The following is a 17,184-nucleotide window of genomic DNA, read 5'->3' as shown; positions in this document are numbered from 1 at the left end:
GCGGCTCCATCCCAGCTGGGATATGGCAAGCAAAGTTCGTAGAAGGAAACACTCTTCTGATGAAGAGCCATAAAACAACAAAGATGTCAATGTTTTCTGGGCGGAGGCATTTCTTTGGAGCTATCACACTTCACAAACTGCCTAGGGGGTTGTCACCATCCTAGCCGGTGCCAATATACCTTAGTTATTCAATAACTAGAGGGCATCCTTTAAATATCCAGCTCCGTCGCTGTCAAGCCAGTCCGCCCTGACATTCCAAGTGAGAACCAGAATCGTGACTCACCATGAACACCTACCTGGTGGCCACAGTCTGCCTGAGTGTGCTGGCTGTCCTCTCAGATGGGGTTGAAGTCAAGGTAAGAGTTGTGGAATCCTCCCAGGATCGCCGTTCTGCCCTTATGGCATCACCTTGAAGGAGAGGGCTGTAGCTCAGTGGCTAGAGAACTTGATTCCTAGATGCCTTCGGCCCCAGGTTGAATCCTTGGCATCTCAAAACAGGGTGGAGATAGACCTTTCCCAAAGACCCTGGGCAGCTACTGCCCATCAGTGTAGGTGACAGTGAGATATAAGTAACAATGTTCTGACCTGATACAGGGCAGCTTCCTTTGTTCATATTTGGACAGTTTTTCATTTAGAACTGGAATCTTTAGTTTTAAGGGAATGGACTATAGCAGAGAATTAGAGCATCGGCTTTGCAAGAGAAAGCTCCCAGGTTCAGTCCTTGCCATCTCCAGGAAGAGACCCCAATCTAGAACCCTGGAGAGCTGCTGCCAGTCTGCATAGACCAGGGTTTCCCAAACTTGGGTCTCCAGCAGTTGTTGGACTACAACTCCCAAGTGTGGGAAACACTGGTATAGATTATACTGAACCAGATGGGCGAATAATCTGACTCAGTACAGGGCAGCTGCTTATTGATCACTTTGGGCTTTAAGTCTGGGAGGTCTTAGATCCTGTGCATGTCCACTAAGAGGTGAACTTCTATAGTCTTAGTTGAGGGAGGCAAAACAAAGGAGACCCCTAAAGGAATAGCTTACAGCAAATAGTGGGTCCAGTTAATCATTTACCAAAAGATATGTACACAGTCAGACTATTAGCAGGAATTAGCAGTGAATTTACCAAGCAGCCACATGCCACTATTACTGAGGATTATGTTTCCACTCTCTTCTTTGCTCTGTTCTGAAATCCACCCCACCCAAATACTGGGAGAATCTCTAAAACAAATTATGGATTTGGACCTTGCACAGTTTGACACACCCTTGCCGTCACACCATTTACATGCCTTTCTCCTCCTTTCCTTATTGATGGGCATGTGTGCATTGAAAAACAACCACACTGCAACAAAGCAATTTTGATGTGACTGTACAGTGGTACCTCTGAATGTGAATGGGATCCATTCCGGAACCCCATTCGCATCCAGAAGCGAACGCAACCCTTGTCTGCGCGTCTGCGCGTGCGCGGGTCACAGTTCGCCACTTCCATGCCTGCACATGACATCATTTTGACTGTCTGTGCATGCGCGAGCAGCAAAACCCGGAAGTAACATGCTCTGTTACTTCTGGGTCGCCGCAGCGCGCAACCCGAAAATACTTATCCCGAAGCTACTTCAACCCGAGGTATGACTGTACTGTGTGGTTGCCTGGAGATTCTTTCTCTGCTGTGCTTGAGCTGATGTGCACACGCATGCCAGCATATTGATAAAACACCCCATGAAAATAATCTTGATACAGTTGGAGGCACATTGGTGGGGCGGGGGACAATTTTCAGCCAGAGGGCCACACTTCTATTGCATAAACGTCTAGGGGCCACATGATGGTGGGGAGAGAATCAGAGGGGGGAAATGGTGGAGAAATGAATGTAGATTTTACCTTTGGGGCTCGTTTCTACACACACACACACACACACACACACACACGCCTCTGTATTCTATAGAGGATGGGGGTGGGTGAGTTCATGTGGAAACTAGCCTAATGTACAAACATAAAATTTGGCCCCTGGAAAGTTGTCCACAGAGGAATGTGGACCTTGGGCTGATTTATTTATTTTTAAGGTTACCTGTTCTACTGTAGCTTTATAGAGGGTTTGTGTATTGTTAGTTTTTAGGCAGGCTAGGCTCCTTGTAGAGCACAGGATTTGATCAGTCAGCACAGCCTTGGAGGATGGTCTTCTGAGAACAGGCCTCTATCTTTATTGCTTTGCAAATACATGCTGGGCAAGGATAAGCCTTGCCCTTGAAATTTCCCAGCCAAGGGATTTGCTTGAAGAGCAGGTTCCTTCACACAAACACACGTAGGTTTCTAAGTTACAGTTTGACCTTTTCAGTGGGTCTCCATGCATGAGGATGGAGGATGGCAAGGCTTTAATGTGCAGTGGTGGCTGGTGGGGCAGAAGGCAGGGGGGGACAACAGTAGGAGGAGACAGACCCAATGGCACACAGTGTCAGTTGTCCCTCTGATGAATTCTGTAAGGGCAGATGACAGCAGATCCCAATGTCTTCCCCCTCCTTCTTCCTAATGTAGATCTTCCCTCACCCCTTCTTCCCTGGGACAGATGGAGGCACTATTTTGGGGTCTACCTCAGGTGCCAAAATGTATCAGGCCAGCCCTGGCATCGAGACTGGGGAGGAGGGAGAAGGAACCTATTGCATGCCCTGCCGTGGGCAAGTGATGGTGATACTCTGTTCTAATTTCCCCTGGGCAGGTGGGAGACCACGTATTCCCCTTGGAATCAGTGAAGCAGCTGGAGGGCTTCTTCAAGGAGAGGTCCAAGAACGTACGCACGCGCATGGGCGCCACATTTGGTGCATGCAGAGACCCGAAAATGCCCTCAGAGTTTGCACCAGTCTGTGCATCCCCCAGAGCAGGAATACTGCTCCGACAACTCGGTATGTGGTGATGGTCAAGTGCATGCATGAGAAGGTGGGATGACTCCTCGGCTTTGAACAGCCGGAAAGAAGAGGCATATTCCAGATGGGCCTCTGTGCAAGTTTGCTTTGCAGCTAGAATATCAGACCAGCCCTGCTCATCTTGCCCAACGTCCTGTTCCCACAGTGACCAACCAGATGCCTGGGGAAGCCTAGAAGCAGGACCAATGAGCCCAAGACCCCTCTTCCCATCTGCAATTCTCAGATACTGTTACTCAGAGGCATACCACCACTTCTTGTGGAGTGACAAACTAGTAGCCATTGATAACCTCCATGCCCCCCCCAAGCATCTCTAAAATCCTAATCCCCACCCCGTGATATACAATTCTTATTCTTCCAAACGTGAATTCATGTGGAGGAAGCCTAAAAGACCATAAACTGTTAATGACTCATTCTCAAATTGCCCCCTTTAAAAATCAAATTGCCCCCCTGTGGGGCATGTGCCCCACGTTGGGAACCACTGGTCTAGATAAAGCATTTCCTTCAAGAAGTCAACCGTTAAACTGGGGGCGTTCGCTCCCACAAGAGGCAGTGAGGTCTACCAATGTGGACAGCATTACAAGAAGATCAGCCAAACCAATGGAGGAAACCGAAGCCTTCCAGATGTTCTTGAACTACACTTCCCATCATCTGTGCCATTGGCCATGCTGGCCGATGATGATGGCAGCTGAAGTCCAACAACATCTGGAGGCCTACAGGTTCCCCATCCCTGGTGAAGTGACATGGTTGAGATGATTAGCGGTGAAGCCCCAGAGGTACACATGGATCCCCTCCCCTCTCCGTCCCAATTGGAGTACTTGAGTCACCCAAACAGTCGCCCCAAAGTCACCCAAAGAGTCTTTCTTTTTCTTTGCTTCAGAAATGATCAGCGCAGATGCTGCGACCTGTGAGATTTGTGCCAACGTTGCCTGCTCTGGATGCTAATGAAGAAGACCACCACCATCTCTGCTGGCTTTCTAAGTGGATCCTGACAACTGGCCCTTGCTGCTACTGCTGCCTTTTCCTCACCCAAACCAACAGAGGACACCTCTGCCCACTTGCACAGATTGGCTGGGCCATTGTGTCCCTGCTGCTACTACCCAGCCTTGGCTTCCTGGACCCCATCCCTAAAAACTCTATGAGCACAATTCAGAGTCCATGTCGGAGGGGAGAGTGCAAGGGACAGGAAGATGGGCTGCGGAAAGAAGGAGAATGGTTGAAAGGAAGGTGATTGGTCACTGCAAAAAATAATAATAACCACATCAGTTCCATGTAATTTTTCTTCTGCTTTTTAAAAATTGAAAACCAGCTGTGCGAGTTTGCAAATGCGAACAGAAAAAAGAGGGTGGGGAGAGGAAGTTTTTGTTGCCAGACATGTTTCCTAGTCAAAACCTAGACTTGGCTGTATTTCCCCCTGAACTGGCTCCAGATACATTTTCCCCTATAGGAAGAAAAGTAGCTGGGTTGACATTTTGAGCAAAAGGGGCAATCTGGCTTCCCTCTCCTCTACTTACTCTTCCCTCAAGATTACAACCTCCTGCAGCTGATTCTCAATGAGAAGTAATATTACATCTCAGGAATGTTAGATGCCACCTAAAGTCATTTTTTCACCCCTCACACTGCCATTCTTAGGTCAGTTCTCCACATTTTTGCACCAGTTTGTCATTTTAAAAAAGCACTTGTGAAAATTCACCAGGATTTTGGTGCAAATTTCTCTTAAAATGCACACATTCCCATGCGATTTCCCCTAATCTGAATATTTTTTGCAAAGCAATTTTTCCTAATATAATGCATTTCTGCCTGCTATTTTCACTGTTGTAGGCAGCTTATCCTTACTTTGGCCTAGTACACATTGTTTTGGCTTGAGAGCTGCACTGCAAAATCTAGAGGGGTGCGGATCTTGAACAATGGCTGTGCTTCAGCTAGGAAAGCACAAATCAGGCACCTTAAGCTTTAAATGCAAACTGAACTGAACCGAATATCTCCCCTATCGCAACCCAGTAGCCAGTTTCTGCCCATCAGCTTTGGGGTGCATTGCAGTGGAGTATAGTGGTAGCAGAGAGGAACCAGAAATCCCAATTTCTTTCCAGCATATTCCTTCCATCCCCAGCAAACCTTTCCTGTTCCCATGGTCTCCCTCTCCCTCTCCTCAGAGGCGGTTGATTTAGATGATGCCCCTGCTCCTTGATAGCCACACATTTTAAAATGAAATCAATATGCAGACTAAAACACTGTGTAGCCCACATAACACTTCTATTTGAGTTTAAATACCCTTTTGTTCTCTGTTGGTGATCTGGTCGTTTGGTTTTGATGGCGATCTCTTAAGCAAAACTGGCTTCTGACTTGCAAAACTGGCTTCCTCGTGGATATCCCTATTTGGTGTGTCCAAAATAAAGATTTCCAGTGCACTGATGCTCTCTGCCTTTATTACTTTGATGTGAAAATGGTTTGGCTCGTTTAATTATTACACTCATTTTATTATTTATACCCCCGCCCATCTGACTGATTTTCGCCAGCCCCATTTTCCCAAAAAATCCCTGTTGCAAGGAAAAAACTCTCTCCATGTAGGTATTAAGTAATAATAATCATACTAATGCCAAATTATTATTTATACCCCACCCACTTGGCTGGGTTTTCCCAGCCACTCTGGGTGGCTCCCAACAGAATATTAAAAACCACGACAAAACATCAAATGTTAAAAACTTCCCTAAAGAGGGCTGTCTTCAGATGTCTTCTTAAAGTCAGATAGTTTTTTGTTTTCTTGACATCTGATGGGTGGGTGTTCCACAGGGTGGGCGCCACTACCAAGAAGGCCCCCTGTCTGGTTCCCTGTAATGTCACATCTTGCAAGGAGGGAATCTCCAGAAGGCCCAAGGGGCTGGACCTCAGTGTCTGGGCTGAACGATGGGGGTGGAGACGCTCCTTCAGGTATACTGGGCCGAGGCCGTTTAGGGCTTTAAAGGTCAACACCAACACTTTGAACTGTGTTCGGAAACGTACTGGGAGCCAATGTAGGTCTTTCAGGACTGGTGTTACATGGTCTTGGCAGCTACTCCCAGTCACCAGTCTAGCTGCCGCATTCTGGATTAGTTGTAGTTTCCGTGTCACCTTCAAAGGTAGAGTGCATTGCAGGAGATAACCTGTTTTTGCATGTGGACAGCTTTATCTCCAGCATCTCCAGGTGGGTCTGGAAAAGGCCCCAGTCTGAAAGCCCAGATATATACCACCAGTCCCTATGTAACCTTAATGGCATCCATCTGTTTCAAGCGACACTGGAGTGCATCTCTGGGGGTGAAGTCAAACCACTGTGTTAGCATCCCTGAAGTGACTTTCCCAGGGTGTAAGCCTGTGCAGTGTGTATGGAGTTCCTGGGCTGCCCAGACAAGAAGACATTCCCCCCCCCCCGGTCTCACTGATGTGACCAAAAGGAAAGCAGAGTAATACATTTGGCACCAGCTTGGCTGCAGAAGTTGCTGGAAGGAGGCGTACAAGGCACCATCCAGCCAATTAGGGACTCTACTCTGGAATTGTGTAGTGTTTGCTCCTTACACATCTCCCAAAGTTGTCCCGCAATGCATGGGTACAAAATTTTCCTCTGGGTTTACTTCTGAATACTTTCTCATGAATGAGCATAGCCAAGAGGCAGGGGGGCTTTAGGATCAGAGCTTTCCTTCAACCTTGCCAAGTTGATGGACCCCATCTGCCCCTCACTTCCCTCTGCGGCACATGCAGAATAATAATAATAATAAAAATAAAATTTATTTATATCCCGCCCTCCCCAGCCGAAGCCGGGCTCAGAGCGGCTAACAACAACAGAAACTGCCTTCTTGATTGTTGGTCTTGCCTTCTCAACCTGCAGTATTGCGCTAAATGGATCAATTGCATATCTCAGTATAAGGTAAAGGGAAAGGGACCCCTGACTATTAGGTCCAGTCGTGGCCAACTCTGGGGTTGCGGCGCTCATCTCATTTTATTGGCCAAGTGAGCCAAGCATGACTAAGCTGCATCTGGCGAACCAGGGCAGCACACGGAAACGCCGTTTCCTTCCTGCCGGAGCAGTACCTATTTATCTACTTGCACTTTGACGTGCTTTCGAACTGCTAGGTTGGCAGGAGCAGGGACCAAGCAAAGGGAACTCACCCCTTTGCGGGGATTCGAACCACCGACCTTCTGATCGGCAAGTCCTAGGCTCTGTGGTTTAACCCACAGCGCCACCCGCGTCCCTATCCAGTATAAGGTAGCTTCCTTTATATATTCTCGACCCTGTTTGTGGGCAAAACAAATAAATGAATAAACGGGAGGTAACACTTTCACCAAATTTCCCGGGGTGGGGAGGGGAGGAGAAATTATCCAATAGCTTCTCAAAGGTAATTCTTCACAGCAAGCATACTTTCATGATTACAAATTGGGAAACGAAACAATACAACTCTCTCCCCATGTGTGCGGCTGTGCACGTACATTCATGCCCATGTATACAAAAGAGCTACCTAGGATGAAAAGAGATGATCTGAATTCAATAAAGCTAATGCAACTGGAATGCAGAAAATGGTTCATTCAGGAATGTGTTGACTCAGCTCAGATTAGGATATGCAAACACTGGACCGGAGGCAGGCATGGCACAACGGCAGCTGAGGGACGGGGTCCCCAACATTAAGAATGCAAGGAGAGCCTACTGTATCAGATCAGTGCCCCATCTAGTCCACCATATTGTCCTCGCAGTCGCCAACCAGATGCCTGCCAGAGACCTGCATGAAGGTTTCAGAGCATAGGAATACTCTCCCCCTTGTGATTCTCAGCAGCAGGTGCCCAGATCCATAATGCTCCTGATAGTGGAGGTAGAACATAGGACACTGATTGACTTCTCCAAAAACCCGACATTGTCCGATTCACTCAGAAACAGTGCTGAACACCTGCAAATCCCCCCTGCAACATTTGGGGGTGCGAATCCCACGTTTCACAGTAGTCCGTAAAACAAGCCCTTGGCACCCTAATCCGCAGGGTCACGATTTCGCCAAAAGCCTGTTGTCGTCTGATTCACTCAAAAATGGTGCCAAATCCTACATTTCATGGTAGGCCATAAAATGAGCCCTCAGTGCCGCAGGTAACACTAGCCTCAGTCCCTCTTTCCTTCCCTCCCAAGTTAACAAGACAAGAATAACCAGCAGATCTGGGACATCCCTGTTACTGTGTACGAAAAAGGAGAGGTAGTTTTACTTTATCTTTTCCTCCCAAATCTGTTATCATTTTTATATATTTATACAAGAATCAACATTCAATATTCAACCACCCTACCCATGTCCCCAAATAAGCACCAAATGTCTATTTAATTACATTTAACATTTAAGTCATTTCAGTTTTTAAATAAAGGTACCATTCCAAAAATCACCATGTGTCCATGGAGGCTTATAACCATGTTCCAGCAATGCTGCATATGTAATAAATCTATGACATAAGATTCAACTGCAATTCTTTACACAAAATGAGATTTAGCATCTTGAATTTCAAGCAGCACAGCATTGTATCCAGCTGAGTTAGAATAGACCCATTGAAATTGATGGACCTTGGACCGATGTTGGATACAACCCAAAATGTCCTTGGCTGAGCCAGCTAATGATGCTCCATCTTCCCTAATATGTGTCTCCTCTTTCATTGCTGGTGCTTTTCACCCAGCCACAAACCCATGAACTAAGCAGAAGTATTGATGAGGTTGTGCTCATGTAACCACATATTCATTTGAGATTTGTGCATGAACAACATAGAAGTGCTAATCTTTTAACAGTTGCTACAGGGGCGCGGACTTATAAAAAATATTGGGGGGGCCCGGAAAAGCTCATGAATAATAAATAAGCTCATCAATATGCAGATAAAGTGGCGCCGCCGCCTCGTGAGCGAATAGGGGAGAGCGTGCTGCGCCTATTAATCAGCTCCGAAGGAAATTGGGTGGAGCTTTTGCTCGGGAGGGAGGGCAGGAGGCATGCAGCCCAACCCTGTGCATTTTGGGCTGGGGGAGGGGCGTCGGTGGCGCTCTGCTGGAGGGGCGCCCGAGATTATTGGGGGGGCAGAGCCCCCCCAAACGAATTTTTTGAGGGGGCTCGGGCCCCCTCAGGCCCCATGGAGTCGGCGCCTATGAGTTGCTACAATGACCAGGTAACGGAAGGGTCAAACACCCAGCGGGAGATGCCTTCTCCATGTGAGAAGGGATGTTTTGTTGATGGCTGTCATTGACAAGAGCAATGCACACACTGAAACACAGTTCAGAAATAGTTGAAAAGTAGGACACAGTCGCTGAATCAGGAAGGACAGTAAACATGAAAGCTCTGGGGAGGTTTGCCTAGAATTGCCACATCTCAGAAATTGATATGAAGATTCAGGAGACCTAAAAGAACATCGCTGCTCCTTCCAAACCTCAGCAGGAAGGAAGGAGAGAACAAGACAAGGGCACAATCAGAAATCTCAGTCTTCTGCTAGCTTTTGCTAATCGATCCTTCTGCCAGGCACATCATCTACGACCACATCAATAACATCTAGTGCAGGCAGCATTGGCACAGATATCACACAGAGCAATGTTGGGCACAGCAAGATCTGTTCAAGAAAGAGAAAAGACCAGGTTGGTTGTTTCCTGATGTTATAAGTGATGCTTAAACAGACACTCACATTCCCTGTGAATGAAGGTGGGTGGGGTGGAGAGCTAGCTAGAATGCACATTTTGTTTCAAATACCTATGATCTCTCTTCAGCTGCATGTTTCCGTAAAGAGTGCACAGGAGGTATACATCCTGGATTCAATCACCATTGTGGCATCCCTTCAGATGATGCCCATGATGAGAGCTGCTCCCCACAGACGGCTCCTGGAGAACTGTCCTCCTATAACTTATGCCAGGGGTCACCAAGGGGATGCCCGTGGGCACCATGGTGCCCTTGAGGTTTTCCCCTGGTGCCCACAAAGATGTCCATCCCCAACTTCCTCCCTGCCACATTTTCTAAAGGGGATAATGGAGGATGCTACAAGGAGGGTGCTTGTTTCCAGTGCCTCGTAAGTGTGAAGGCAGGCTGGTGGAAGGCAGACAGGTTGGTTGAGCAGCACCCCGTTTGCCCAAAAGGTTTCAGCTTTTAATGCCCACAACCCCCACCCTTCCATGTGAAAGGAAACAGGGGCTTCCAATGAGACAGAGCAAGGAGATCAGGAGCCCTCACAACTCACCAAGCCTCTTGAAAATTGGGGGGCATATTTCCCTTTACAGATACCCTGGAATTCTTCCGGCAGCTCTGGGTTTCCACAGAGAGTAAAGAAGGTGAGCTGGCTCCTCGTGTGGAGGGGGGCAGATCCCGCATCCCTTTCCAAGAGCTCCTTGAGCTTTTTTGCAGACTCCAGGGAAAACGCAATGTCTCCAACCTGACCCAAGATAACCAAAACATCAAAGAAACAACAAGATTAGGGTGGTCCACAAAGCTCCCCAAACTGAGCTCTGGACTAAGACTGGAAACAACCCCGATATTCTATTATTCATGGATTCCTTCCTTCCTTCCTTCCTTCCTTCCTTCCTTCCTTCCTTCCTTCCTTCCTGAATTCCACTCATCCTGAATTCCAGTTCCTCTTCAAGGATTTCTAAACTTAATTCTGGAACCGGACTGTAAACATCTATCTGATCATCATTTTCCCTTCCTTTACTTGGGAAGCTTCCTTATCCAGAGTCAGGCCACTGATCCGTCTAGCTTAGTATTGTCTACACCGACTTTTTCACACAGGGCATAGTTAGAATTTGCTCCCATAAGATGCACTAACTTCTAGAGGCCAGGTGGAAGACGCTTCATGGCACCCAACCATAAGTGTATTTGTGGAGATGGGGAACTTGAGGATATGAGTCACTGTTTATTTTACTGATCCATCATAAAGGAAGTCTGAATGATAGGTGTTGGACGCCAGCACCTCTTTGAAACGGAAGTTTATGTGCTTATTAAATTCTGATAAGGGTGACAGTGTGTGTGTGTGTGTGTTTGTAAGCAAAATGAAAAAAATTAACTTTTTTTAAAAAAAGGTCATAGCAGCAATTACCAACATAATGCAGCTTTTTAAAAAATAATTATAATTTATTATATATATGATAGTTCAGCCTGGATAGCTCTGTTGACTGCTGATAAAGCTACTTCCACCCTACAGAGGAGGTGGGGTTGCGGGCTTCACAGCCCCACCACGCACGCAGCAGCTGGAGCCCAGCCCCGCGCGATTGGGGGGATTCCCAGCTGCGTCACACCCTGGCCAGCCAATCAGCTGGCTCTGGGGGCATGGCCTGCTATATTTAAGGCAGGACCCAGCCAGGGAGCTCCCTCTTTCCCCGCCTGCCAGCTGTTCCTGCTTTATCACTGCTGATAATGCCAAGGTTGCAGGTTCGATCCCTGCATGGGACAGCTGTATATTCCTGCCTTGCAGGGGGTTGAACTTGGGGGGTTCTAACTCTACAGTTCTATGATTCTAATACACACACACTGGATTCTCTGACTGTTACTTCCGTTGTCTTAATGGTACCATCAGCATCGTGGTGATGCTCATACATCATTTGCCTGACTCTTTAGGGCTTGCAAGGAAGCTCCACTAGGTTCACCCAGGAGCAAACCCTTTGGCAGCTATTTCAACCCTTTCATTGTAGGTTGCAGTAGCTGCGTCCCTGTTTGCTTGAGCCACTCACCCACCCTGATAGAGCTCCCGCCTGTCCCCAGGGCTCAGAATTCCTTCACACCCCCTTAGTCTCTTGGGTCTCTTGACAACACAGGTGGGGAACCTCAGAACCAAGGTCCAAAGGTGGTGGCCCTCCAGGGTGTTCTATCTGGCCCTCACAACACTCCCCACTGGTTTGCGTCACCGCTCCTCCCTGTAATTTCCCCCGTCTGACTGTGTCCGAGAACTCTGATAACATGTCTTTGATGTTTGGATTGAAGATAGAGATGGGTGCGTGAATGGATGGGCGTATCTAATTCAATAAATATTTATTGCTTGTAGTCAGAGGCAATTGCAAATACAGTAAAATGCTTATTAGCACAGACATAAAACAGCAGGTGTGCAGCTGAGCTCCTTGTTGCCTTCAACAGTGTGCCTCTACCTGACTGGTTTCGGTTTGGCTACCTTGTTTTCAATGCTTATTAAGAAGATTCCTTCAGGATCAGGCTAGTGACTCATCTAGTCCAGAGCACAGGAGCACTCCAGAAAATTCCAGAAAATGGAATTCAGAAGCATTCTTGCCTCTGACCATGGAAGCAGAGCCCAGCTAGTAGCTACTTATCACCTTGTCCTTGATGAATTTGTCTAATCTTCTTTTAAATAGCCCTGTCTGAAATCCTAAACAGTGATGAGCTAGATGGACCAAGCCAAGGGTCTGACTCTAGATAAAGCAGTTCCCAATATTCCTCCTTCTCTAGAGGCGCTTTCTTCAGGACATGGGATTCAGAGCTGCACATTCTTGTCCTGAGTGAACTCTTGCCTTTGATGCAATCGGAAACTAGGGACAACCTGGAACTGGCGTGAGTGTCAGGAAATTCGCTTGGTTGAACTTAAGAAATCATTTCTCTGAACAAAGCATGCTTCTTGTGTCATGATGTTTCCCTCTACTGGCCATCGATGGAAAGACCCAAATTTCAGCTTCCATGTTTTTTCAGAGACTGCAAAATAGGTACTTTCTTGTTGAAATGCAAACAAAATCAATTTCCTTTCCCATTCCTATCCACAGGTTCTGTTTCTTGCTTTAGATGAGGTGTAGAGAACTTTAGAATACTTTGGCCACCTCATGAGAAGAGAAGACTCCCTGGACTCCCTGGAAAAGACCCTGATGTTGGGAAAGATGGAGGGCACAAGGAGAAGGGGACGACAGAGGATGAGATGGTTGGACAGTCTTCTCGAAGCTACAAACATGAGTCTGACCAAACTGCGGGAGGCAGTGGAAGACAGGAGTGCCTGGCGTGCTCTGGTCCATGGGGTCACAAAGAGTCGGACACGACTAAACGACTAAACAACAACAAGAAGAAGAGAACCTGTGGCCCTCCAGTTGCTGCCGAACTACAACTCTCATCAGACCTGGCTATTGGCCACATGTGCTGGCGCTGATGGGAGTTGTAGTTTCACCACATCAGGAGGAATGAGAGGTTCCCCATACCTGCTTCAGGTGCTTGCTTAGAATGTTCTTAGTCATGTAGGCCTACCCTGTCGTGTGGCCCAGTAACGTTGCGTGAACCATCAAAGATGTTCTATTGCTGCTGTTGCCTTAAATTCGCTTTCAAGTCTTAAAATGTATACCACTCTGGAAGTTTTGTACAGTGGTACCTGGGGTTAAGTACTTAATTCGTTCCGGAGGTCCGTTCTTAACCTGAAACTGTACTTAACCTGAAGCACCACTTTACCTAATGGGGCCTCCTGCTGCTGCTGCACCGCCACTGCACAATTTCTGTTCTCATCCTGAAGCAAAGTTCTTAACCCGAGCTAATATTTCTGGGTTAGCAGAGTCTGTAACATGAAGTGTCTGTAACCTGAAGCGTATGTAACCCGAGGTACCACTGTATGTTGAACAGTATAAACGCATCTGCTTGTAGCATGGGGTGGAGAGCAGAAAGCAGTGTACCAGCTAGACAACTTTGCAACACTTCTCTTTCTGAAACCTGCGTCACACAGAATGATACCTTGCCCTATGTTTGTGTCAAAATGCTTAGAGTTCTCCCCTGCCCAAACCACTGAGCTTCTGGTTTGCTTTTTTTTAAAGGCCACATGTACATTAAGCATGCCCTGTCCTGGGGGCATCTATGACCTGGTCACACCTATGACTCAAATGAGTCATGAGTAGTCCACTGAATCAGTGCTTTTCTACTCACATCTTTCTTAAAGGGCGTCTCAGAGGCATCTGCCTGACCACTGTGAAGGCTCGATGCTGAAGGAGATGGACATTTATCCTGATCCAGCAGGGCTCATTTTATGTACATATGGTCTGGCGTTCTGTCAGTTTTCGGTTTGCCAATAAGGTCTCAAAAATTTAATCTTTTCCCAGTACTGCTATTTGCCACAGTTCCACAGACTCCCTTCTTGGGAAAGTTAGTTCAGGTTCAGTATTCTGCCCTATAATTTCCACACTGAAGACAGATGGAAAGAATTTGTTCAGCTTCTCTGCAGTCTCCTTTAGCACCTCTTTCACTTCCTTGTTGTTCAGAGGTCCACCTACCTCCCTAGCTGATCTCCTGCCTATAAGGTATTCAAATATTTTGCAGTTGAGTCTCAATGCTTTTAGTGATGTGCTCCTCCAGTTCCTTTCTGGAATCCCTTATTTTTGGGTTTGCCACAACCCGGAACTGTTGAATCTAATCATAATCACAATCACAATTTATTATTTATATCCAACCCTTCTGGCTGGGCTTCCCCAGCCACTCTGGGCAGCTTCCATCAAAATATTAAAATACAGTAATGCATCAAACATTAAAAACTTCCCTGAACAGGGCTGTCTTAAGATGTCTTCTGAATGCCAGGTAGTTATTTATCGCTTTGACATCTGATGGGAGGGCGTTCCACAGGGCGGGCGCCACTACCGAGAAGGCCCTCTGTCTGGTTCCCTGTAACTTGGCTTCTCGCACTGAGGGAACCGCCAGAAGGCCCTCGGCGCTGGACCTCAGTGTCCGGGTAGAACGGTGGGGGTGGAGATGCTCCTTCAGGTATACTGGACCGAGGCCGTTTAGGGCTTTAAAGGTCAGCACTAACACTTTGAATTGTGCTCAGAAACATAGAATTGTAGAGTGGGAAGGGACCCCAAGGTTCATCTTGTCCAGTCCTGCCCACAGCCCTCCTGGGATGGGCTTGAACCACCAACCTTCTGGTTAAGAACCATGTGCAGTGACCCACTGCACCACCAGAGGTAGTACCTCATGAATTAATCTAAGGCTTAAATCGGGGGGGGGGGCACTATGACAGCTTCTGGGTTTTGCTAGACTCCAGCCCTCTTCATCCCTGAATATTGACCATGGACTACAACATCTGGAGGGCAGGAGTTTGTCTATGCCTGCTTTACTTTCTAAACTGTGGTGAGGTGGGAGCTGACATGTGATCGCCTCTTCCCACTCCCCACCCCACCCCAGATTTCCAAGAATGGGAATGGGAAGTCGAAGGGGGAGTCGTGTGCAGGAGAGATCTGTTGCCTTCAAATTCTGCTTGCTGGTTTTCAGAGGGATCTGACTGGCCATTTCATGCAAGCAGAAAATGCTGGATCAGATGGGCATTTGGTCCAATCCAGCAGGGCGCTTAAGTGCACGTCTCCTACAAGATAGCTTGTTCATTGCGCATGAATTGTGCCAAAGTTTACTGAAACGCTTTTTCCAGGCCTGCAATGCAATCCCCACTGTAGCCAAACGGGAGGTGAAGGTAGCAAAAGCAAGATGTGCCAAAGGGCAAATACCAAACCAGTTCAGCTTGCAAAGCCTGTTAGAATATTTCACTTCCATCTGTAGCTAGCGGGGAGAGCCCAGCACTGGCTGGGATTTCCCCCCCCCCCCCGAAACTCAAAAATATTGTGTTTTTCAAATGAATAGTGTAATTTGTGAGTTTGGACCCATCATGAAAGCATGCCAAAGTCACATTTCAGTCTGCCATCTTGATTCAAACTGGCACCCTGGCATCCAAATGGTGATGAAGTCTCCCACGCCACAGCTCAGGAACCAGTGGTGTCAACTTGATAAAATATTGGGAGGAGCCAGGTAAGCCCCACCCTGCATAATCGATCCCATGATGCAGTGCAGACACACCAATTGAATGGTGTCCCTGGCCTCCTCAAATGTTTTATTGGGGGGATGAAAGGACCTCAGCCCTAGGAGTTGGCTCCTGTGTCAGGAACTCTCATGTCAAATATGGCAAAAATATCTCAAGAGGTCACTAAGTCTATGTCAAAGAACAGGCAAAATCAGTGATGTTTTGGTCCACCATCTTGATTCAAAATGGCGCCTGGCATACAAACAGCACCAAAGTCTACTACCTCCACCTCAGGAACTCTCGGGCTGAGTTTGGTGACATTGTTCTTCTTCTTCTTACTCATCATTAATATATCATCACCATCGCTATTTATTTAGTCATTACCCACCCTTGACCGTAAGTTCCCAAGCTGGGTTACAACATTGAAAATAATATTTAAAATAATGTAAAACAACTTTCAACCATAAACACATCTCAAATATTTTTTGAGATACACATCTCAAATTGGGGTGTCCAAATATTGACACAGACCCCATCCCCACCTCTGAAAACCCTTGTGCCAAATTTGGCAGCGGTATCAGCAGTGTGACGACGATATCTCAGGAGGTAGCTAAACCTGTAGGAAACAGACAAGCCACTTTCCAAAGTTTATAGGAGAAGTGGAAGGGTTCAATTCTTGAGATGCATCACAGACAAACTCGCTGGGGCATCTTGCTGGGGATGCTTCTGAAATTCTCCTACTCAGCATTCCTTCTTGATTTTTCCGACTTCTGCATTAACCAGCCTAAATCTTGTTTCTAAAGCAAAACCAAAGCATTAGGAGTTCTCAGTTGCTCTGAGGTTGTCGCCACCTGACTCAAGCGAAGCCTAGAATCCCTACAGTTAGGAGGATTTGGTTTAATATTTGGGGCTTTGGCTGAATCCAGTGTCCAGGCCTACAAATAAACATGAAAGCATAAGTAAAATGATATCTGGAGAGCCCCTGAATCAAAACTGTATTCCCCCCCCCCTAATTGTTCATGGATTTTGTTGTTTATGTTTTGTCGCGTTACTTTAAAAAGCAGAATTTGTGTGCACATGTAATGTGTTGTAGCCAGCTAAGATCTACTCAGAACAGAGTCATTCAAACAGAGGGACCTATGTTAATCATGTCCATTAATTCCACTGGGACTGTTCAGAGTAGGGCTGGCATTGGTTACAAACCACTGCATTTTCCCTCTGCTGTGCTCACCTTGATAACCGTATGCTGTCTTCAATGTTCATGATCTGTCAACCAAATCACCATAGACCGATTAAAAATAAGTCATTCAAAAAATTGTATGCTGCCTTGAAGGCCTATTGGCGGGAAAGCAGCAAAGAATTTACAAAATGAAATAAATGCATCGTATGCACACACATCGCAGGAAGACTCTGCCAATGGCAGTGCCTGCCACCCCAGTGCATGCTGCACATGTTCAGAGAAATGTACTATCCCATTTGTACTTTATGTGATGCACACACACTTGATATCCAGGAGATAAGGCAATGAGTGTTTCTTATTGATGGAAGATCACCAGCCAGGATTCTGTTGCAAGAGGAAG

At 46.9% G+C, this 17,184-nt stretch overlaps 1 protein-coding gene across 1 annotated transcript; it reads left to right on the top strand.

Moving 5' to 3' along the window:
* Positions 1-229: 229 nt before the first annotated feature.
* Positions 230-5,306, top strand: GUCA2A (guanylate cyclase activator 2A). The gene is made up of 3 exons (XM_082230722.1): positions 230-356; positions 2,698-2,881; positions 3,780-5,306. Exons 1-3 carry the CDS (start codon positions 285-287, stop codon positions 3,842-3,844), a joined length of 321 nt encoding a protein of 106 aa, XP_082086848.1. The 5' UTR covers positions 230-284; the 3' UTR covers positions 3,845-5,306.
* Positions 5,307-17,184: the final 11,878 nt, after the last annotated feature.

The sequence above is a fragment of the Podarcis vaucheri genome (genome assembly GCF_965113315.1).
Source record: "Podarcis vaucheri genome assembly, chromosome: 7".
NCBI classification, from domain to species: domain Eukaryota; kingdom Metazoa; phylum Chordata; class Lepidosauria; order Squamata; family Lacertidae; genus Podarcis; species Podarcis vaucheri.
This window is presented reverse-complemented; position numbering and strand designations above follow the sequence as displayed.